The sequence below is a fragment of the Sorex araneus genome, chromosome 5, assembly GCF_027595985.1.
Source record: "Sorex araneus isolate mSorAra2 chromosome 5, mSorAra2.pri, whole genome shotgun sequence".
Taxonomy (NCBI): domain Eukaryota; kingdom Metazoa; phylum Chordata; class Mammalia; order Eulipotyphla; family Soricidae; genus Sorex; species Sorex araneus.
In genome coordinates this window covers 80,940,279-80,963,410 of record NC_073306.1, presented here as the reverse complement: position 1 = coordinate 80,963,410, position 23,132 = coordinate 80,940,279, and the positions used below count along the sequence as shown (strand labels likewise).

The window sequence follows — 23,132 nt, the reverse complement described above, 5'->3', positions numbered from 1 at the left end:
ACCTAAGAACCTAGACATTAAGATGTAAAAAATACTGATATGGCTACATACGGAATACCATTTTACATAAAAAAGAGCTACAGTGACACAATGTACAATGTGAGTGAAACACATTTACAATTAGTTACTGACTTCTAAGCAAAAAGAATTCTATCTATCATTGATTTTAGAACTACACTTAATTTTTCTGAGTTTTTTTAAAAGGGGTTGCATTAAATTACCTAAAGGTTTTTTCATTAAATTACCTAAAGGTCATAATTCCTTTTTCTTTAATTCATTTTGTGAACTAATGCCAGATTAAATTATGTTCAAGACACTTGATGGATCTCTAGTCACTGATGTCCTTTTTTACATATAATGATCTTACTCCCCACCATTCCCCCTAATTCGTACTTCTTAGTTCTGTTCTGCTTAATTTTTTTTCCCCACCGGGGCAGAAGGTACTGTGGGCTGAACCCAAGGCCTTATATGTATATCCTCACAAATGTGCTGTACATCTACCTTATTTCAAGTGAGCCAATATTTGACTTCTTTTTTTTTAAAACTTATTTCAAATATTATGTTTAATTTTGTTTTTCTTTTTGGGTCACACCCAGCGATGTTCAAGGGTTTACTCCTGGCTCTGCACTCTGGAATTACTCCTGTAGGTGCTTAGGGGACCATATGGAATGCCGGGAATTAAACCCAGGTTGGCCGCTTACAAGGCAAACACCCTACCTGCTGTATAATTGCTCCAGCCCTAATACCCCATTATGAATTTATGTAGGATAACATGGGGTTTGTCCTTTTAGCCTTGCTGCAGGGAACTTAGTTTACCTTAGAGCAATGTCCTTTCTGTATGGACACAGGAAGACAGTTAATATTATGCTTTGTAACTTGGGAGCTGATTAACTCCAGTAATATTTACTCCCGGGCACCTGCTTTCCTAGCACCCCAAAAGCTGGATCCCGACGAGGGACAGAATAGACCCAGGGCAAGCTGTGAGCTACCCTGGCATCGAAATGGGCCAGGCCAAAGCGCCACAATACTCAACTATAAGTTGAGGGCATGATCATGGACAATGCTGTCATGATCCAAAGGTAACAACGAGACTAGGACCCTGCTGGGGTTAGGAAGAATAACCTCGCTTGAGGACTGTGGTCTGGAATGTATTGTGAGATGTCCTCAGGAAGAACCAAACTTTATATCTCTTACTGTGTTCATACAGAATGACACTGCTAGAAATATTAGAAGTAGATTTATTATAACTATTTAAGCAGATTACTAGCTCACACTCTGACACACTCTTGTTTGGAATCACATCCTTGAGGGATCTCCTTAGATGAGATTTTGTTAATCTCCTCAAGAAATGGTCTTACCTTTCTTTGTTGATTTGTTGATGTTAAACCCACCTTTGTGCTACTGCCCTATGTAACTTGCTATATAAACTGAGACTGTGGGACAGAGAGGGAGATAGAAGATCCAGAGAGAGATCCAGAACCGGGGGAGAAACAGAGAGAGAGAACAAAATAAACTGATCAAGCAACCAGTTTGGCCTTCTTCCTTCTGTCGCCTGCCCTTGACCAACAGCCACCCACAGCGGTTCCAGAACACCAAACGCGGGTGGTGAGACAGAGCCGCCCGGAGAGCTTGCGAGAGCACACGCCCGTCGTGCCTTAGTTTTTTACAAGTTTATTTTCTCATCTTTGTTTAACTTTCTCATAAAATTCTTTTTTTTTGGGGGGAGGGAGGTGGTGAGGTGGAGGAATACTCCCAAGCAGTGCTCAGGGAATTCAGGGCTACAGCCAGCAATTCTCTGCCAACCAGGTCTAATGAATCAATGCTGAGGCTCATGTCTACAGTGGTGCTCCGGCTCAACTGTGTGAGGAACCACACGGCCCAGCCTGGCTGTGCTCAGAGGCCTCCAGAGCTATGCCCTGTGATGTCTGGGAGACCATGTGGCACTGTGGATGAAACCAGGGTTGGCTGTATACAAGGTACCTTATCCCCCTTAATATCTCTCTAGTCCCTCATCAAGCAATTATCACCACCTTCACAAACTTAGAAGTGCCTATCAGAGTAAGCTGAATTCTAAAATCCTGCATCTTCTGAAAAAAATCAACATTCTTATTCCACAATTGTTATATAAGTAGGGTTAACAGTATCAAGAGGCATATTAGGAAGTCAAAAAGTTTAGGTTTTGTGGGGTCAGAGTGACAGGATAGCAGGTAAAGTGCTTGCTTCAAAAATGGCCAACTTGGGTGCGATTCCTGACATCTCATATGGTCCCCAGAGCAGAGCGAGTAAGCCCTGAGTATCACTGGGTATGACCCCCACCACCCCTGACCCCCAAATAGTTTAGGTTTTGTGATTAAATTTTAAACAGAAAAACCCATTTATTGTTTTATTTATTTCTGGGTCACATTCAGCAGTACTTAGGACTTACTTCTGGCTCTGCACTCAGGGGTTACTCCTGGCAGGGCCTGAGGCACCATCTAGGGTGCTGGGGATCAAACCTGATTTGACCACTGTACTATCTTTCCGGCCTTGCAAAAAATCACTTGTATTTACTAGATTTTTTAAGTGTTAATTCCTTAATAGCTATGCATAAAATATAGCATTTTCCCATATTGAACTATATGTAATGATAAAATTCTATTGAAAATCAGATCTATTCTCTGCATCTCTCAAAAAAAAAAACCTATTAGAACATATGAACAAACGTACAGATAATCATTTAAAATTACCTTTCTTCTTCTCGAACCCAAACTGGAGTTTTGGAAATTTGTGCTTCAAAATATTTTGATGCTTTATAACAAAAATTGCTGCAAAAACACTTCAAACAAATAAATGTTTAATTTTAATGTTTAAACATATAAACATTTTAAAATTATTTTTACAAGGACTCATAATATGTACATAAGAGAGTATAAAACAAACATGCAGTTGAAAAGAGAAAAATGGAAATCAATGCTATCCCTCTAGGTAAGAAATAAGAGTGCTTTAAAGTAAATGTACTCCTCCATAAAGGCACTGCTTTTCACATTCCCCAGAAAAAAAATATCATAAAACTTATTTTATAAGCTTATTTCCTCGTTTTTTTCGTTACCCCAGCCATAAATATCATATGCAATATTATCATTCAATTTTGCCAAAAGTTTTGTCTAAAGGAAATTGTTATTATTGTATTCTCTTTTCTTCTGTTCTGCATTATTTTTGAGATTCATTCCTCTAGGGCTTACATTGCAAATTAAATGGCTCTGAATTAATACTCTAGCTTTTAAAGACATTTTTTTTGTTATCAATACAATGTTACTATCAATTTATTTTTAAGAATTATGTAAAAATATAAAAAATTTTTAAATCTAAGCTGAGTGTAAAGTTTAGTGGCATTAAGCAACCCTCATTGTTATGCAACCACCATACCATCCATTTCCAGAACTATTCATTTCACAAGATAAAAAGCTCTATACCTGTTAAAACAATGCCCTCCATTGACAAACCATCATTCAACTTGTCTCTATGATAATTCTATGACTGTAAAAATTCTTACAAGTAGAATTTCGTAATACATGTTCTTTTGTTGTGGTTTATTTTCTTTAGGATAGTATCTTTAGAATTTAACCATGGTGTGGCATATGTTGAAATTTATTCTCTTTAAAGACTGAACACCATTTCATTCTATCTATCTATTTTATATAACAGGAAATTCAAATGGATATATATTCTTGTGGCCCTGGATAGAATTTCCTTGGGAATGTTGCAGCATGCAAAGAACAGGTAATAATGTCTACGTGACTCCGATAACCGTGTAGTGACAGTTTGTCAAAAAGGCTGTACCAATTTTTATTTGATCAGCACCACAACACTCAGATTTTTATAACTGTTTATTCAATGTGGGTTATTTTCTTGTTTTTTGCTTATTTATTTTATTTTAAATCTGTCTACCTACTGGTATTCAGGGTTATTCCTGGGGCTCAAATCTGAGGGTTGAACCTGGGGATTGTGCATGCGCAGCCTACACGCCAGCCCTCTGAGCCAACTCCCTGGCCTTTATGTGTTTTGTTGTTTTTTTCTAACAGACCACACATTCTGGTTATGAATCTGTGATCACTTATGTGTGAGAAATATGACTTCTTTGATTTTTAGCTAATCTTTTCACTGAGAATTCTAGTGAGACAGTGTTCTTAATTGTAATGTAGAAAACTGACCAGTTTTTCCTCTAGGTGCTATAATTTTCCAGCTTTTTCTTCTTAAAAATTTGAGTACAGCTTATTACCTCTATATGTGAAAATGGTTCATCAAATAGCACAGCGGGTAGGGCATTTGCCTTACACGCGGCCGACCCGGGTTCGATTCCCAGCATCCCATATGGTCCCCGAGCACCGCCAGGGGTAATTCCTGAGTGCAGAGCCAGGATTAACCCCTGTGCATTGCCAGGTGTGACCCAAAAAGCAAAAAAAAAAAAAAAAAAAAAAAAGGTTCATCAAAACTACCAAAGTTCCAGTACCATCCCACCACCAAAAAGAACCCCAGTCATTCCTACCCCCCTTTCCCTCTGGAACCACCATAATTATCACTGCATTGAAGAGTTAGTTTTATTGATTTTTACCAATTTACTTGGTTATTTATAATCCACATATGAGTAAAACCATCTGGTAGTTATTTCTCACTCTTCCCTGATATAGTTTCCTATCTTATTTAATACATTCTCTCTACTTCATATTTACTAAGACATTCTGCCATACTGTCTACAAAAAAAAGTTTTTGTTTTCATGTTCAGATTTTTTTTAATTTGATTGAATCACTGTGAGACAGTTACAAGCTTTCATGTTTCGGTTATAATCACACAATGATCAAACACCCATCCCTCCACCAGTGCACATTCCCCACCATCAACATCCCTGGTATAACCCCCTTTCCCATCCTCCCCCTGCCTCTCTGGCAGACAATATTCCCCATACTCTCTCTATACTTTTGGGCATTATGGCTGGCAACACAGACATTGAGAGGTCATCATGTTTGGTCCATTATCTACTTTCAGCGCACATCTCCTACCCCGACTGATTCCTCCAGCCATCATTTTCTTAGTGATCCCTTCTTTATTCCATCTGCCTTCTCTCCTCCGCTCATGAAGCAGTCTTCCAGCAATGGGGCAAACATGTTCAGATCTTTAACATACCTAAATTGATCTTTGATTATACACTGCAATGCGGTTCAAATGTTTTTCTCCATATAAAACACTAATTTTGCCTATACTCTTTATTGAAAAGTTCAGTTTCTCCTATGATCTACAATACTCCTACTGTCATAAAATAAATATCCACATGTGTATTAAGTCCACTTCTTACTCTAGTCTGTTCCACCATTTACTTGCCTGAATTTGTACCAATAAGCACATTCAGTGCTTAAATATTCAAATAACTAAATCATAAAGAGGTTTTAACTCCTGGAATTAATTTCTTTATAATTTTATTGATTATAACATTAAAAATTAACTACATTTGAAATAGATATTCAGCTTACCTTTCTTTCAGTGATATCATAGACTTTATTAGTTTTAGTAGAAATCTTGTATTTCTGTCTTGGTACCTAAAGAAAAGGAAGTACAGCTTACAAAATAATTTATATAATAAACACGAACTTTATGTGATAAAGCCATCTATATGCACATCTTTGCTTACCTCACATCACTAGTTCATAACCTGTTTCATGTATTCTATTATATTGTGAAATATAAAAAATCCAGAGTATAATCAAGAGGTAGAGGTCAATGTTTCAAAAAGTTACTTACAATTCCTAGTTTCTTCTGACATAAGGGATAACCGCAGAGTTTGATGATGGAACGCTCATCTACAACATCACTGTAGTGAGCAGGTGTGATGAACTTCCCCTATAATGAAACGAGAAGCACATTTCCACCTATGGAGATTATTGGCAAAGTTTACTTATCATTTCTCAAGTTTCATTTATTTCATCTAAAAACACAAAGGAGGCACTTCTGTGGCCATAGTGACAGTCTAGAACATAAGACGCTTGCCTTGCATGCAGCTGTGGTGACTGTGACCTTGGTTCAAATTTGTGCACCACTAACAGTCCCCTTTAGCATCACCAGCGGTTACTCCTGAGCACAGAGCCAGACAGCCCCTGCACATAGCTGGGTGGTTCAAAAATCAATACCAAAACACAGGAAGCATTTTTTGGGAGTTGGGCTGGTGGGGGTGGGGGCATGCAGGTGTCAGTCATTCTTTTACCATCTCCTGACCCTAAAGAAAGCGTATCTTTTTTTTTGTTTTTGGGCCATAACTGGCAGTGCTGGGTGTGAGTGACTGGGCACTCCTGGCATTGCTTGGGGGCAATGTAGTGCCTGAGACTGAAACTGGGGCTGCAGCATGCTCCAGCCCCTTGAGACATATCCTAGCCCAAGGAAGCATGTCTTCAGCACTATATATCATGTATAGAGATTCTACTCCAGTTATCTCATCACTTTAAATACTATTATCACTGTCATCCTGTTGTTCATCGATTTACTCAAGCAGGTGCCAGTAAAGTTTCCATTCGTCCCAGCCCTGAGATTTTAGCAGCCTTTCTCCTTACTCGCCTTTCCTAACGCTACCATATTGGAGGCTCTTTCAGGATCAGGGGAATGAGACCCGTTATTGTTACTGTTTGTGGCATATCGAATACACCACGGGGACCTTGCCAGACTCTTAGTAAACTAAAATTTAGAAAAAAGAAAAAGAATTTCCCAGAGTTGAGGAATGCAAGCAACCAAATACAAGAGGCCCAAAGAGCCCCAACAAAAACAGACTCAGCTAGGAAAACTCCAAGACATACTGCCTTCAGAATGACGAAAACTAAAGTCAGAATATTTAAAAAGAGCAAAATCAAAAGAGAAGCTTTTACAGGAAACCCCACGGACTGGAGAGATTGTACAGTGGGTAGGACATTTGCTTTATTCGTGGAGTATTCAGTTTTGATCCCCTGCATCCCACATGGTCCCCCGAGCACTACTAGGAGTAACCCTTACACATCACCAGCTGTGGCATCAAACAAAGAAACCAAAGAAAAGCCTGTAAGATTCACAGATCTATCAAATAAGACTCCAATGAGCCTGAGGAAAATGAAAATATATAGTAAAAAATATCAATGATATGAACATCTCACCAGAATACACTGTCCAGCTAGGTCATCATGCAGACTTAAAAGAATAATACAGAGTTTCATGGACAGGCAACAGCTTCAGGAATTCAAAGCCTTGCAACCAGTGTTGCGAGAAACATTTTGCAGTTTCTTTGAAAGACAGAACAAGCTTCCCAGCTTGTGGCACCAAGCACAGTGCTCAATCATGGTGCTTTGGGTTGCCCTCTACTATGCTAAGAAAGATACAATGACTCTTAGCTTGCTAAGAGATTTCATACATTTTCAATAATGAACTGACTTATTAACTTATATAAATCCAATAATGAATCTCATTTATATTGAATGTGCTAGGTTTTTTTTTTTTTACATCCAGAGATTTTTATTATAATCTTATTTTATCTCTGAGGCTCCCAGCATTTGTACCAGTTAGCCAACACTGTGTAACGTACCTGTCCCAGAAGAGCAAAGGGATATGCTTGAGAGATAATAGAGTGAGGGACCCTCACCCTGACCAAGGCTTGTCCCCTTTGGAGTTGAGTCCTGAAGCAAAGGCTCTGTTCAAATGCAGGGGTTTTGGAATGCAGGCACCAAAAACAAGAGGCCCAAAAGTCCCAGCAAAAATAGACTCAACTATGAAAACTCAAAGACACACTGTGTTCAGAATGACAAAAACCAAAGAAAGAATATTAAAAAAGAGCAAGATCAAAAGCTGGCCCGGGATGAGGGGCAAGCATGGGAGTCCCAGCAGTGCAGTGGGGGCCCCTGGTTCCGTTTTCCAGTCTCTGGATCTTCTAGCACTGATTTTCTTTCCTACATTGTCAACCTCTGCTGAGCCCTCACCACCTCCCCGCCATCCTAAATCGAACAGGATCTGATCTGTCCTGTGGCCTTGTTGGTCACCTTCTCACCATCTCAGCCTTCCTGTAGTATTTATCTCCACTTGCCTCACCCTCTTTCCCACTTAATCCCCAGGCCCTCCATGGAGACAATTCAGGCTAATGATGTTAGCCTTCATCTGTGCACTGCTTGAGACTCTGATTGCAAATGTCCACTTGAGATTTCTGACCTCCCAAGATATCTATGAAGGGCCTTATTTGCTTGCTGTGTAATTGAGCTGGGGACTGGAGCGATATAGCACAGCGGGTAGGGTGTTTGACTTGCACACAGCTGATCTGGGTTTGATTCCTCCGTCCCTCTCGGAGAGCCCAGCAAGCTACTGAGAGTATCCTGCCCGCACAGCAGAGTCTGGCAAGCTATCCGTTGCGTATTCGATATGCCAAAAACAGTAACAACAAGTCTCACAATGGAGATGTTACTGGTGCCTGCTCAGGCAAATCAATAAACAATGGGATGACTGTGATACAGTGCTACAGTAATTGAGCTGGACTAATTACAAGGAAAAGATTCTGTTCTGGAAGGAGATGGCACCATGCATTTCCTTCTCTCTTCAGAATACGAGTTTGGTTTGGGTATCAGGTTCCCTCACCATCCTTCTCTGTCTGCATATTCTCAAACTGGACTCCGAAAATACTATTATATATGTACATTGCGGAACCAAGAGAGGAGAGAGTCTCTTGCTCACATGCCTGGCTGTCTTCCCCGGGGCCCCTCGGAGAGGATGGGCTCCAGCTTCCCTCCCCACCCCGAGCAGAGCTCCCGGCGACCGAAGACCACCGAAACCTAGCTACAGCCATGCTCGAGGCCCTTCTCCACACGTTCGGACAGGCCTCACGCATGAAGGTACCGGCAGAGGAACCCAGGTGTGTGTAATTCCATGAACGGCCAACATCCAGAGACTTAAAAGTGAGCTCCCAGAAGCATGCGGCCCCTTATAGCCTACTTCTTCCTCTGGGAGAAACTGGCAAGCTTCTGAGAGTTTCCTGCCCACATGGAATAGCCTTGCAAGCTTCCCATGGTGTATTCATATGTTAAATCCAGTAATAAGCTGGATCTCATTCCCCTGACCCTGAGTCTCCAGTGCGACATCTTTGGGAGGGCCGAGTCGAGAGAGACTTCTAAGATTTCAGGGAAAGGACGAATGAGAGGTTATTGAGCCCGCTCAAGAAATCAACGATTAACGGGGATTTCGTGATTCGTGATATGTACATATTCCTCTTGATAAAAAAAATCTGAGCCCCACACACGTCAATTACATTCACAGTATATATTCTGATTTTTCCTTTTCTTTTATTCTCTGAAGGAATATGAGTATTGATAAAAGTTTTACTCAAGAGTAATGCAAATAAATTCTCTAACTCATATTATAATTCTTCTGATGCTATTAAAGCAGATTTCAAGTTTTTAAACATCAAAACTAATAAGAATTACAACAAGAGTACTACAACAGCAGCTGGAGAGATAGTATAGCAAGTAGGGCTTGCCTTGCACACAGCCAACCTGGGTTTGATCCCTAGCATCCCAAACAGTCCCCTAAGCCCTACGGGGGTGATTCCTGAGTGCAGGAGCTACATCTGAGCATTGCTGGGTGTGGCCCACAAACCAAAAAGAAGCAAATAAACAAAATAAGACAACACAAAGATATGGAAAATGACAAAGTGATATTAGTGTAAACTGGTAAAAGTCAAGTGTGATTAATAAGCTGGTTATAAGAACTACCACTACAGAGTAAAATGAGCCAAAAAGAAGCAAATAAACAAAATAAGACAACACAAAGATATGGAAAATGACAAAGTGATATTAGTGTAAACTGGTAAAAGTCAAGTGTGATTAATAAGCTGGTTATAAGAACTACCACTACAGAGTAAAATGAGCATATTGAGTTTTCATTGCATTTTAAAGTTATTATACAAGGAGAAATACATAGAAGTGAAGTTTGAGGGGGGAGACCCCCAAACAATGTGAGAGACAAGAACTCTCAGCAATGCTCAGCCAACAGAGTTTTGGACAATCCAATTTGAAGCCCCTTAGGACTAAAGCCCTGAGTATTGGGCACCACCAGACACAGGTCCAGTGGTACCGAGGAGCCATGCAGCTACAGGGATTAAATCAGGGTCCTATGCAGGCTCACCTAACCCCAGAGTAATACAGATGGTTACAATAGTATATTATTTTCAAATGCATGAAATATACAGCATGTTACCTCATCTAGTGAGAACAGATACAAAGACTTCGATTAAGCAGAGTTTCAAGCTGTGTAGATTGAAAGATCTCATGCTATAACAATTTTAACTGTTGATACATACACACTCCTTTAGGAATTCTTCAGTAATATTCTCTTCCAACAGCTGTTCAACAATATGCAAAGCTTTTCTCTCAAACTCTATCTTCTTTCTCACAGCTGCTTCTAGTTCGGCTTTCCTGAATAAAAAATTATTCTACATATAATTCTGTTTATCATGGTCAATTTTCTGTGATTTTGTTCTGGGGCTACACCCTGCAGTGCTCAGGGATTACTCCTGGCTCTGTGCTCAGGGACTGCTCCTATTGGGGCTCAGGGGACCATATGCACTTATAAATCTAAATTTCCCACGGTGGCTTGTAAGAATTGAATCCTGTCACTTTGACCTTTCCCAAGTTTCTTTCTCTGTCCCTGAGAAACATCACACTCCCCCATGGACAGCGCCTCTCTTTGAACTGATGAAGCTTTTTCTGGCCTTAGGGCCTTCATACATACTGCCACCTAGCTGGAGGCCTTTCCTCACTACTATTCGGTTAAAGCCGACTGCGCTAGCAAGTATCAGCTAAATGATTAACTTTTCAGAGAAGACTTTCCCTGAAAACCCAGACTGGGCAAATGCCTGACTAGAATGGGCTCTAAGTGGAGTCCTGTCTCCTGGTAGTCTTTTCCTTTCGGGCTCATACTGCGATCTATAGTTATAGAGTTGTTTGTGACAAACTTAACAGCACTTCTCTTTTCTACTAGATAGGAACTCTGTCCTGTTCAAGACCATATCCAAGGGCTAAACACAGATCTGTGACATCTTACACTCAGTGAAAAATTTTGAAAAATATGAGTAAGTTAAAGTCAAAACCAATGCTTCATAAAATGTTAAGTCAGGGGCTGGAGTGATAGCACAGCGGGTAGGGCGTTTGCCTTGCACACGGCCGACCCGGGTTCTAATCCCAGCATCCCATATGGTCCCCTGAGCACCGCCAGGGGTAATTCCTGAGTGAAGAGCTAGGAGTAACCCCTGTGCATCACCGGGTGTGACCTAAAAACAAACAAACAAACAAAAAAACCCCAAAAAACAAAAAAAAATAAAATGTTAAGACATAGATATTATACAGTCTTGATGTTATGTTCACAGGCTACCACTTTTGAAACCTTTTGTGACAGGAGATAAATCGTCTTTTTAGGAAAATTGAGAAAGCCGTAGAACTGAAAATAGGTGCAAAATATAAAGAACAAAATTATTTTGTGAAGTTTCTGGCATATAAATAGGGACAGGTGCAAGCCAAAGAGATGGTACATGGGCTAGGGCATTTGCTTTGCACATGGCTGACCCTGTTTCAGTCCAGGCACCCTATGTGGTCGCAAAGCCCTGCCAGGAGTGATCTCTGAGTGCAGAGCACAGCTGGGAGTCTTCCTCCTCCCCTAACCCACTACCTCGAAAATCAGGAAGAAAACTGTGTGTGGAGCACCTGGTTTTCGTTTATGTCTACAGGTTTATTTCTTTAGTTTGTTTTTTTTTTTGAGGCCACACACTTTCAAGCTCAGGGGTTATATTTCTGGCTCTGCACTCACGAATTACTCTGGGCAGAGTTTGGCAGGCTACATGGGATGCTGGGGAATCAAACTGGGCTGGACACACGCAGGCAAAAGCCCTGCTCTTTGGACTATCCATTTGACCTGGAATCTGATTTGGTTTTCCTCACATGAGGAGCAGAAGGATCTAACAGTCCATGTGAGACTGAGCGCTCAGATCTTCCAGGTTCCCGCATTTCCCTAAGGTAGCACAGCCATGGTTTTTTTATAAACGGTTCAGGGCCTGGGGAGAGCTTAAAGAACTGGAGTGCTCTGCTCTGCATGTGGGAGGTCTCTGCTCTGCATGTGGGAGGTCTCTGCTCTTGGTCCCCAGAGGACTGTGGCAGTGCTCCCCGAAAGCAATCGCAAATAAAAACGCTTCAGTTAACATCAGAGCAAATGCTGTTGTCCAAGCAATATGCTTACCTTTAATTTTTTTTAATTTTTATTTTATTATTTTATTAGTGAATCACCATGGGGTAAAGTTACAGACTTACACATTTTAATGCTTACGTTTCAGTCATACAATGATTGAGTACCCATCCCTCCACAAGTGCCTATTTTCCACCACCAATGGTCCCAGCATCCCTCCCACCACCTCCACCCTGTCCCCTTCACCCCATCCTGCCTCTGTGGCAGGGCATTCCCTTTTGCTCTCTCTCTCTCCTTTCGGGTGCTGTGGTTTGCTATAGAGGTATTAAGTAGGCATCATGTTCAGTCTATAGTCTATTTGCAGCCCGTATCTCCCATCCCTAGTGAGCCCGCCTAGCACCCTTTGCTTGGTGACCCCTTCTCTATCAGAGCTGCTTCTTCACCTAGCATGTGAGGTCAGCTTCCAAGAATGCTTACCTTTTAGACGCATCTTCTTGTTTTAAGGCGTTTGTTTGTGAAGTACCTACAACAAAAACCAAAACAACATAGCGGGCCCAGATTAGAGAAACACTCTTGGTGCGGGGCAGATTCCTGCACCCCATCGACCGAAGATACCATCTTTCCCACGCTCTTCATTCACACACCTGTCACTCAACAGAAATGGGAAGGGGCTCCAATTTCCCCGTGGTCGGAGTTAAGAGGTTTCTCTCTCAGGACGGCCTTGTATTAAGAACTCCATGGGCGCTTTCGGCGGCAACCTCCCCCTCCCCCAAGTGCCTGGCCCTCTGGGAACGCGGACAGGTCGGGGCCCCGGGTACCGAGGCAATGGTGCCCCGAGCAGGGCGAGCGCCAGGTTCCAGGGCGGCCGCGCACACACGGCCCGAGGACGCAGCCCTTGCTCATCCCCAACGCTGGCCACCCCATGCTACTCTTCCAGCACCGCAAACGGGGGCTCCGGCCCCTCTGGGCAAACTTTGGGGCCAGCAGGCTCCGGACGGCGGTGGAAACGCTCTCGGCTCTCCTCGCTCCGGACACCCCTCACCCCGCCCCGCCGCGCAGCCTCTCGGGAGGGTGCCTCGCGCCCCCGTCTGGAATTCTGGAAGCGTGGGGTGGGGTGTGGGGGCAGTTGCCAGGTCCTAGGAGATGAAGCCCTTTCTCCTACCTGCGTTCCGGGAGCCGCGGGGAAGCCGACTCCCGCGCGTTGACGCCCGCGGCCGGACGCCGTCAGCCATGCTCGTGTCGTCAGGGCGCCGCAGGCCCCCGGCGTCTCTCGCGGAGGCCCCGCCCCCGCCGGCGTGCGCAGGGCGGGGCCTGAGCGCGGGGGCGGGGCCTCAGCGGGGGGCGGGGTCAGGGGTTGAGCCTGCGCGGCCCGAGGAGGTGGAGATCGCCGAGAGGGGCGAGCGGCCCGGCGGGTGAGTGCACGCGCCTACCGGGAGGTCGTGTGGCGGTGGGGAACTAGCGGTGGGCTATGAGCCACACGGCGGGCTGCAGGCTCCCCGCACGGTGGTGGTCCCCTTCCCCCCGAACGCCGAGGCCGTGCAGCGCCCGGGAGAAATGGCTTCCTGGGGATGCCGCCCGCACGCGCGCCGCTGTTTGATCCGCCCCAGAGCGCGGCTTGGCGAAGACCCGGCCGGCCCGTGCCCTGGCGCCGGGGCTGGCGCTGCGGGAAACGCCGCCCCCCACCCCCCACCTCCCCGCACTCACCGCGTCCCTACGCCCCTCGCCAAGGTTGGGGGACCTGCTTTCCTTGCCGCGGCAGTGACGCCCACCTCCCCCAATACCCACCCTCGCCGTGGGGGTGGGCGCGCTCGAGCGAACGCGCCACGCCCCGGCGGGGGGCGAGGAGTGGGGAGCTGTGCTGCGCCCCAGTTTTTGTTCGGTGGGACGTGAGAGCTATTTCTAAAATCTGATGGTTAGAACTGATTTCAGGGCCTCCGAATATGTCAGCGTTTGAAAAACTCATCAGGAGCCATGGTTTGTGCTGCCAAGTAGCTTCAGAAACTATCAAAACTATCAGCCCCTAGAAAACTTAAGACGTGCAACCTGAGGTTTCCGCCCCTCCCCCAATGGATGCTTATTTTTGTAGGTTAACATACTAACCCATAGTAATGACAATTCTGCTTGAAAACATCTCATGTTTGTTCTTTATCAAGAATCAGAATGAAAGACAACCATACTCGACTATCAATTAAGAATAAGAATGAAATACAGAATGAAGTACATTACTGACAGTTGCTAACAAGTGTATGTTGTATTAGTTAATTCCAGCTCGAGCATCAAAACTAAGAAAAATAACCAAGGAATGGCTGTGGAAGAACTTCAGTCCATAATAAAGAGATGTGTGAGTGATGTTTTCTTTCCTACTTAATATCTTTGAAAATATGGGAAGGGCACAGATTGTTTTTAATTATATTTGCTGTCACTCAAACAGTTTAGCTGCTTTAATCCTTTTCTTTTCTGGACTGTAAGTAAATAGCATATAGGCAGATTGGATTATTCACATGACATACTTTTTGTAAACTTATAAGTTTTTACTAAAACTTTAGGTTTTTGTAAATAAACTTCTAAAATTTTAACAGATTCTTATCATAGAATTTTTTTCTCACAGTGGATTTCAACATCTTTCATTAAAGTATTTATTAGGCTTATCCTAATTTTCACTCATATGATGATACAGACCTTATCTAGAACTTAAACAGATAACTCCTGTATGAAGTAACTGTTGGATTTTATTTGCCTAAATGTGTTTTTGTTTTTACCAGCAAATCCTAGAAGAGCAAGACTTTAAAGAAGAAGATTTTGGCCTGTTTCAGTTAGCAGGCCAAAAATGCATAGATGAAGGGCATATAGACCAGCTATTAGAAATTATTCAAAATGAGAAAAATAAGGTAAGTATAGTCTTCATATATACTTTTTAGTATTTAGTAGAGAAGAGCCACCTGATGCTGTTACTCATACATGTATTTATTAACCAAACATTTAAGAATTGATCTAGGGGCTGGAGAGATAGCACAGTGGGTAGGGCGTTTGCCTTGCACGCGGCCGACCCGGGTTCAAATCCCAGCATCCCATATGGTCCCCTGAGCACGGCCAGGGGTAATTCCTGAGTGCAGAGCCAGGAGTAACCCCTGTGCATCACCAGGTGTGACCCAAAAAGCAAAAAAAAAAAAAGAATTGATCTAAATTTTGATAGTAGAAAACTAGAAAACAAGAAAGCAAGTAGGAATAATCATATACTTTAAGTGTTTGCAGTTTGGTAGGAGAAATAAGCATGTTAATAACTATCAATACTGACACAGAACAAATGAGTTAAGTGTTAAAGTATTAGTGAAACACTTTAGAGGAGCGGCGGTTTCAGGTGTAGGGATCAAAAGTTTTGTTTGAGTCATTAATTTATTTTGAGAAATACCAGCATCAAGTGGACTAGGTATTAAGTTTTGGTGTGTAACAAATTGTCTTCAGCCAGAAGTTTATGGAAACTCAAATGTAAGGTAAAATATTTTGTGTGCAGAGAATCAAAGCAAGCATACATAGTCTTAAGAAATGCTCCATAATAGGAATGTTTATGGAATCAGGGACAACTATTTCCTGGAACATAAACACTCTCAAATTTTGTGCCTTTGTATTCTCATACAAGGGAAAACCAGGTACACAACCTCCTTTCATTAATTGTACTATTTAGTTATATAGTAATTCGTGGATATTACAGTCTGCTTGTGCTGGCCTTTGGCTATAGTCAGTGCATCTTGATAATACTCAGAAGAGGTTTAAAACTTTTAAATCACACGTAGTTACAGAATTTCTAGTCAGTAGTTGATAGTGATTCCTTTTTAACTTGAAAAACATGTTTTTTAGGCATTATGAACATAGTTAAAGTGGTAGAGCATATGCCTAACTTGTGCTTGACCATGTGTTTGATCCCTGGCACCACATGACCCTCCAAGCAATAGTGAGTGGATCTATGCTTTATTATTATTATTTCTAAAAGAACATTTAAAAATATTTTAGAACATTTTTTAAAATATATATATTTTTGATGTGCGATAATGGTACCTATGTGGCTCAAATATAATGGTTTTCAACACCTTGATTCTTCTCAGTTGCATTCTCAGAGTATAAACTTATTTTTATAATAAAGAAATAGACACTGAAGAAGAGTTGACTTGCCCAAAATTAACTCAGCTTTTATGTGACATCCAGAATTCAGACCTGTACAACCTGGCTTTAAAACTCTACTGTGCCTCTGGTTAGAATCTGCATTCTACTATAAAAGGGTAGAATAGGAAAGACTGAGTGTAGGGAATGAAAATGAGATACAAAAGTGGATTTTAAGCCTTTGAGAGTACAATATATCCTAAAAGAAAAAGCAATTTAAGGAGAACATTTAAGGGAGATAAGAAAATTTATTTGGGGAAATATTAAGTTTAAGATGAAGGAAGCAATTGGCAAGAAATGTGTTCTCAGTAGAGAAATAGATTTAAGTTGTAGATTTGTACAAGTCTTTTGATTAGGTGATTAAGCATAGTGAGGTTTAGACTTAATACCCAGGGAATCGCCTTTGTGATATGCCGTGTGCTACATTCTGTTATAGATAAATGAATGTTTAAAATGGAATGCAATTTAATTTTCTGGCAAGGTAAAACTATCAAGATTGGTCTAGGGGCTGGTTCAGTAGTACAGTGGGTAGGGTGCTTGCCTTGCACCCAACACGGCTTACCCAGGTTTGATCCTGGGAACCACATATGGTCCCCAGAGCTCTGGCAGGAATGATCTCTAAGTATGGGTGGATGTGGTCCCACACACCCCATTACTGTCTTTTGGTAATTTTTTTCCCCTTTTTCTGGGGAGTAGAGGGGCCTCCTAGCTATGTTCAGGGGGCCTGTGGTCTACTCCTGGTGATAATTTGGCCAACCGACCTGGGTAGTTCTGTTCAAGGCCCCAAGAATGTGAAATTGCTTGGACCTTGCATGGCCAGGGGTCAGGGTCCTCCAGGGCTATACCTGGCAATAGGTAGGTGGCAGTATCGTATTGGGAATCAAATCTGGGTCTCAGCACATACAATGCATACACTCCTGACCCCTGAACTCCCTATTCAGCTCCTCAACAATAGTTTTGTCAATTGTTTATGGTGTTGTGGATTTTATTTGTGGCTTTTCTTGCCTTTCCTCTCCTCAGATTATGGAAGTAAATTGCTTTTGTTATCTTCTAAATTCTTTCTTTATCTCTCACCTCCCCTTTTTATTGAGGTATTATGATGTAAAATATTATTAATTACTATCATGTATTCATCTTCCCAACCACCATACCCACCACTAGAGTGCTCTCTGCCCTCTACCAATGTCCTAAGGACCCCTTTCTCCCCGTTCCCTACCTCAGGTAAGCTCAGTCTTGACCAATTCAACAATTATGTTTCCTTAGGTCATTTGTTGCTCCCTTACTATAGTACTTCTTTTTGTAAATGGTTATATTATCATAATATGGATTTTTTAACTTAGAAAGTTCTCTTTTATTTAAGGTTTTTTTTTTAAAGCGCTTATTTTGACATGCTTGAGTTTTTTTCTTCCTTTTCTGTTTGTGACTAATTTCCATTTTCAAAGCATCATAATCTTAGAGGATAGTTGGTATGATTTCTATTTTCTTGATTTTATGGAGATTTGGGTATTTTTTGTTTTTTGTTTTGTGGCCACACTTGGTGGTGCTTTTGGGTATTCCTGTCTCTGCACTCAATAACACTCCTGGTAGTACTCAGACGATCATATAGGGATGCTGGAGATTGAAGCCAGGTCAGCTACATGCAAAGCAAGTGCCTTACCCTCTATACTATCTCTCCAGCCCAATTTTATGGAGATTTGTTTCATGACCCAGCATGTAGTCCACCTTGGAGAATGTCCTATGTGCACTGGAGGAGAATTATGCTTAACTTTTTGGGGATAAAGGGTACTATATTTATCTGCTAGTTGCGTCTCTTACATTTCTTCCTTCAAGACCAGTGTTTCCTTGTTAAGTTTTTGTATAGTTGATCTGTCCAGTGGTGATAGAAGAGTCCTAGTGTCTCTTACTACTCTTGTGTTGCTGTCAATATATTCCTTTATTAGAAGTTTAAAAAAAGGCTTTGGTGGTCCATTTTTAGGTATATTGTATGTTAAGGAGTATAAGTTCTTTTTGATGTATTGATCCTGTGATTGTTAAGAAGTGATCATCCCTGTCCCTTATAGCCTTTTAAAATTTGAAGTCTATGTTGTCTTATATAAGCATGGCCACCGGTTTTTTTTTTTTTTAAGGGAATTGTTTGCCTGTAAGACTGTACCAGCCTCTGTTACCCTCACTGTTCAGATGTGTGTCTTGTATGTAGCAAGACATTTGGCTCAGTTTTCTGCTCCATCCTGCCATTCTGTGTCTCCTGATTGGTGCATGCAGGCCATTTATGTTGAGCTATATTGTTGAAATTAAGATATTATTGCCATCATTTTGTGGAAGTTTTGAGTTTGTTTTTTAAGAAGCCCTTTTAATGCTTCTTACAAAATTAGTTTCAAGGCTATGAACTTCCTAAGCTGTTGTTTATCATGAAGCATTACATCATTCCTTCATATCTGAATAATAATCTTGCTGGATAGAGTATTCCTTGTGAGGTGTTCATTACTATTTCTTTTAAATTTTTTTCCAAATTATATCCCATAATTCTCTTCTGGCGTGTACAGTCATATTTTTGCAGACCTGCTGTGAATCATTGTGAGTTTCTTAGCTTCTCTTTGATCTTGCTGTTTTCCAGCAAGATCTTGTCTCTGTCTTTGGCTTTGTCATTCTGCTTATCATGTGTCTTAGAGTTTTGTGTTGGGTTTATTTCCACTGGAACCCTTTTGACCTCTTGAATCTGGGTATCTGCATGTCTCGGCTCTAGTAAGTTCTTATCTATGATTTATTTGACTAGTGGCTCTTCATCAAGTGTGCTTTCCTGCTTCTCAGGGGCTCTGATGATTCTTTCATTGTTTCTCTTGAACTCATCACTTAGTTCTCTGGTATGCTGCTCATTTTTAAGAATTTTTGGTTTTGGGGACATACCCACAAATAATCAGGGCTTATCCTGGCTCTGTGGTCAGGGATCACTCCTGACAGGCCCAGGGGACTGTGTGGGGTGCTGGGGATTAAACCTGGGTCAGAAGCATGCTAGGCAAATGCCCTACCCATTGGATTATCACTTTGGCCTGGCTATTCATTTATTTTGAGATTTTTTTTTTCATGTTTTGTTTTCCTACATCTCATCTTGGAGTTCACCATTTTTTCCCCCTCAACTGCCATTATTTTGTTGGTGAGGCCTTCTATTCCATGTTTCATGTCATGAGCCATATTTTTTTATTAGTTTATTTTTAATTAGAGAGTCATCGTGAGGGTACAGTTACTGATCCATGCATCTTTGTGCTCATGTTTCCCCCATACAAAGTTCGATAACCCATCCCTTCACCAGTGCCCATTCTCCACCACCAGTAAACCCAACATCCCTCCCCCCCTCCCCAGTCCCGTCTCCCCCCACCCCACCCTGCCACTATGGCAGGGAATTCCCCTTTGTTCTCTCTCTCTCTGATTAGGTGTTGTGGCTTGCAATAAAGGTGTTGAGTGGCCATTGTGTTCAGTCTCTAGTCTGTATTCGGCCTGCATCACCCTTCCCCCACACGACCTCCAACCACATCAAAATAACTTTTTAAGGTTGTGCCGGTGCTGGCTCTCTGAGGTTACACAGGGCTGGCTCTCTGAGGTTACACAGGGCTGGCTCTCTGAGGTTGCGCAGGGCTGGCTCTCTGAGGTTACTCAGGTGCTGGCTCTCGGAGGTTGCACAGGTGCTGACTCTCGGAGGTTGCACAGGGTTGGCTCTCTGAGGTTACACAGGTGCTGGCTCTCGGAGGTTACACAGGGCTGTGTCATGAGCCATATTTTTGAGTTATATTACTTTGGATTATCATTTTCTCATTTCCATTCATACTCTTATGTCTTATTGACTCTCTGTACCATCATTTCTTTGAGCTCATTTACACATTGTCATCATGGTGTGTTCTCTGAGTTTACAGAACTGGTTGGTACCGGTAGGGTCTTCTGTGCTATTGTTTCACTCATTGAGCTTGGTGTGGTTCTTAGTGTTTTCCCCATTGTGACTACTGTGCTCTGAAGTCGCACACTATCTTTGTAATTCACCCCCATGGGAGTGAATTACATTACTCTCTGGATGATTAGGCTAAGTGTTGCTTTTTGCCTCCCTGCCTGTGATTTTTTTTGAAGCCCCATGTGGACTACTGGGCTACTTTCAGTATGACCCTGGCACTGTCGTTTCTCTGTGGTTTAAAGTTTTGTGATTTTTTTGGGGGGGGCTGGAGCAATAGCACAGCGGGTAGGGCGTTTGCCTTGCACGCGGCCGACCTGGGTTCGATTCCCAGCATCCCATATGGTCCCCTGAGCACCGCCAGGAGTAATTCCTGAGTGCAGAGCCAGGAGTAGCCCCTGTGCATCGCCAGGTGTGACCCAAAAAGCAAAAAATAAATAAATAAAATAAAGTTTTGTGATTTTTTAAAAAAAATAATAACCACTGCCTTTGTGAGAGCTTTTTCATTAGACAGATGAATGGAGCTAGGAACGAAGAATTAATAACCTGAAGTTTTTAACAGTTATCAGAGCTACAACATCTCAGTCTCTGGTTCACTGCAGGATGTTTGAGTGTGTGCAGTGTGAGGTGTGATGAATAGAGCTTTTGTGGCCATCTGGCTCAGGGCACAACTGAGCAGAGATATGGGTGCGGGATATGCAGGTGACTCTGGAGAATAGAGCAGGAAGAGAGTTTGAAGTATGGATGTGGGCCAATAGAGGAGGCAGAGATGGGCATGGAGACTCCAAGGAGAAAGGAAGATAATCTGCTTCCTCTTTGGAAAAGATGTGACAGTTATTAGACAGGAGGTCAGCCTCACCTAAAGAATGGAGCAAGTAACGGTGAGGATGTAGGCCTGCAGAGGAAATGCTAAGCTCCCACAAGGAGAGCTGCGGTGAGAATCCTATAGGTGGCAGTGTTTGCTTCACTCTGAAACCGTTTTACAGGTAATCATCAAGAATATGGGCTGGAATCTTGTTGGTCCTGTTGTTCGATGCCTTTTATGGAATGATAAGGAAGATGATAAAAAAAAATATTTTCTGATGCTTGATTTATTGGTGAAGGTAAGTTAACAAAATTTCATTCTCTGTCATAATACAGAGCAGTATTCTAAATTACCTTTTAGTATCTTATGATAATTTGGTGAAAAAAATTTTAGTTCATGAAAATACAATAGGGTAATCTTTGGAAAGAAGGTTCAGTCTCACTGATTAGATGGCTACTTTGAGTTTCCTCAGATTTTCTGGATATAATTATTAGCAACCTTATCTCAGACCCACTGATTCAGAATCCAAGAAGAAACCTAAGAAGCTGGTTATTTATAATAAGTAACCATAATTTTGATGTGGAATTTAAGGCTTAGGTTGGTAGTGAGGCTTTTGGGTTTTGTTGTTGTTTGCACCACTGGAACTGGAATCATTTTAGTGCTTTATTTCTGTGGTACATTCCTTAGGCTAGCATGTTCTTCAATCCAGGGGTTTCCAGCCTATCTATACTTATCACCAGCATTAGTCTGTATACAGTGTTTGAAGACAATGCCCTAAAAGAGTATGAGCCATTTAGAAGGCAAGTGATCACAGTGGAAATAGGAAGTAGATTAGTTGTAACTGACAAGCTCAGAGACTCAGAAATATAAATGGTTAATAATTATGTCAAAAATGATGATTAAGGGGCCGGAGCGATAGCACAGCGGGGAGGGCATTTGCCTTGCACACGGCTGACCCGGGTTCAATCCCCGGCATCCCATATGGTCCCCCAAGCACTGCCAGGAGTAATTCCTGAGTGCAAAGCCAGGAGTAACCCCTGAGCATCGCTGGGTGTGACCCAAAAAAAAGCAAAAAAAAAAAAATGATGATTAAAAGTAAAGTGAAAGTAAATTGAAATTTACCAGTTACACATGCAGGGTGGGGGGCTGGGGAGGTAGGGGGAAGGAGGGAGGTATACCGTGATTCTTGGTGGTGGAATATGTGCACTGGTGAAGGGATGGGTGTTTGAGCATTGTATAACTGAGACTTAAACCTGAAACTTTTGTAACTTTCCACAAGGTGATTCAATAAAAAAAAAAATATATTAAAAAAAAAAAAGATGATTAAGAGGGCTGGAGCAATAGTCCAGCAGGGAGGGCATTTGCCTTGCATGTGGCAATCCGGGTTCACTCCCCAGCATCCCATATGGTCCCCAGAGCACCGCCAGTAGTAATTCCTGAGTACAGAGTCACAAGTAACCCCTGTGCATCACTGGGTGTGACCCAAAAAGAAAAAAAAAAGGAAGAAAAAAGATGGTTAAGAAAGGTAAATTCTAAGAAAAGGACTTAATACAAGGCTATTTAGAGATCGATGCAAATAAGCATAAATATACTTGGAAGGAAGTAACTATTTGGATACTAATTATTAAATATGAAGACTTTCAGAAAAACAAGTGAGTTGGTATGTTCACTTAGAAGTGCAGAAGAAACTAGACTAATCTCAGTAACTTGACAGTGTGGGACAGAAAGGTCCCACTTGCTGGAAATCCTGGGCAATTAAAGGTCTTTTCCAGATAGACAGAAAACCCAGAGGAAATGTCAGCTTAGTGAGCGAGCTTTCCTGACCTTAATTTCTAATTTTTTCTTTCCCTGAACATCTTCCTTGACGCTTTTTAATTTTACAGTGTTGACAATCACAGGTTTGGTGTTTTGCTAGTTTATTTTTTTATTATTGTTAAGCAAAAATGATTTTATTTTCTCAGTATTTGCCTTCTTTTAAAAATAGTAATCATGTGGCTTTAAATACAACTTGTATTAAACAGGTTCAATTGTGAATATTT

The 23,132-nt window shown here is 41.9% G+C and overlaps 2 protein-coding genes across 3 annotated transcripts in view; one reads left to right on the top strand and one right to left on the bottom strand.

The window, feature by feature from the left end:
• The window catches only part of RPAP2 (RNA polymerase II associated protein 2), a 76,569-nt gene extending 63,091 nt beyond the window's left edge, over positions 1 to 13,478 (bottom strand). For both annotated transcript variants that reach the window (XM_055140460.1, XM_055140461.1), the window contains exons 1-6: positions 13,362 to 13,478; positions 12,677 to 12,722; positions 10,326 to 10,440; positions 5,774 to 5,872; positions 5,506 to 5,571; positions 2,727 to 2,815 (exon numbers count right to left, since the gene is read on the bottom strand). In XM_055140460.1, the coding sequence (XP_054996435.1) occupies positions 2,727 to 2,815; positions 5,506 to 5,571; positions 5,774 to 5,872; positions 10,326 to 10,440; positions 12,677 to 12,722; positions 13,362 to 13,431 (485 nt within the window). In that variant the 5' untranslated portion in view covers positions 13,432 to 13,478. The remainder of the gene's footprint in view (positions 1 to 2,726; positions 2,816 to 5,505; positions 5,572 to 5,773; positions 5,873 to 10,325; positions 10,441 to 12,676; positions 12,723 to 13,361) is intronic.
• A 67-nt stretch (positions 13,479 to 13,545) lies between these two features.
• Positions 13,546 to 23,132, top strand: part of GLMN (glomulin, FKBP associated protein) — a 47,122-nt gene continuing 37,535 nt past the window's right edge. The window contains exons 1-4 of the mRNA XM_055138509.1: positions 13,546 to 13,611; positions 14,458 to 14,540; positions 14,962 to 15,087; positions 21,275 to 21,391. Coding sequence (XP_054994484.1) covers positions 14,502 to 14,540; positions 14,962 to 15,087; positions 21,275 to 21,391 — 282 coding nt within the window. The 5' untranslated portion in view covers positions 13,546 to 13,611; positions 14,458 to 14,501. The remainder of the gene's footprint in view (positions 13,612 to 14,457; positions 14,541 to 14,961; positions 15,088 to 21,274; positions 21,392 to 23,132) is intronic.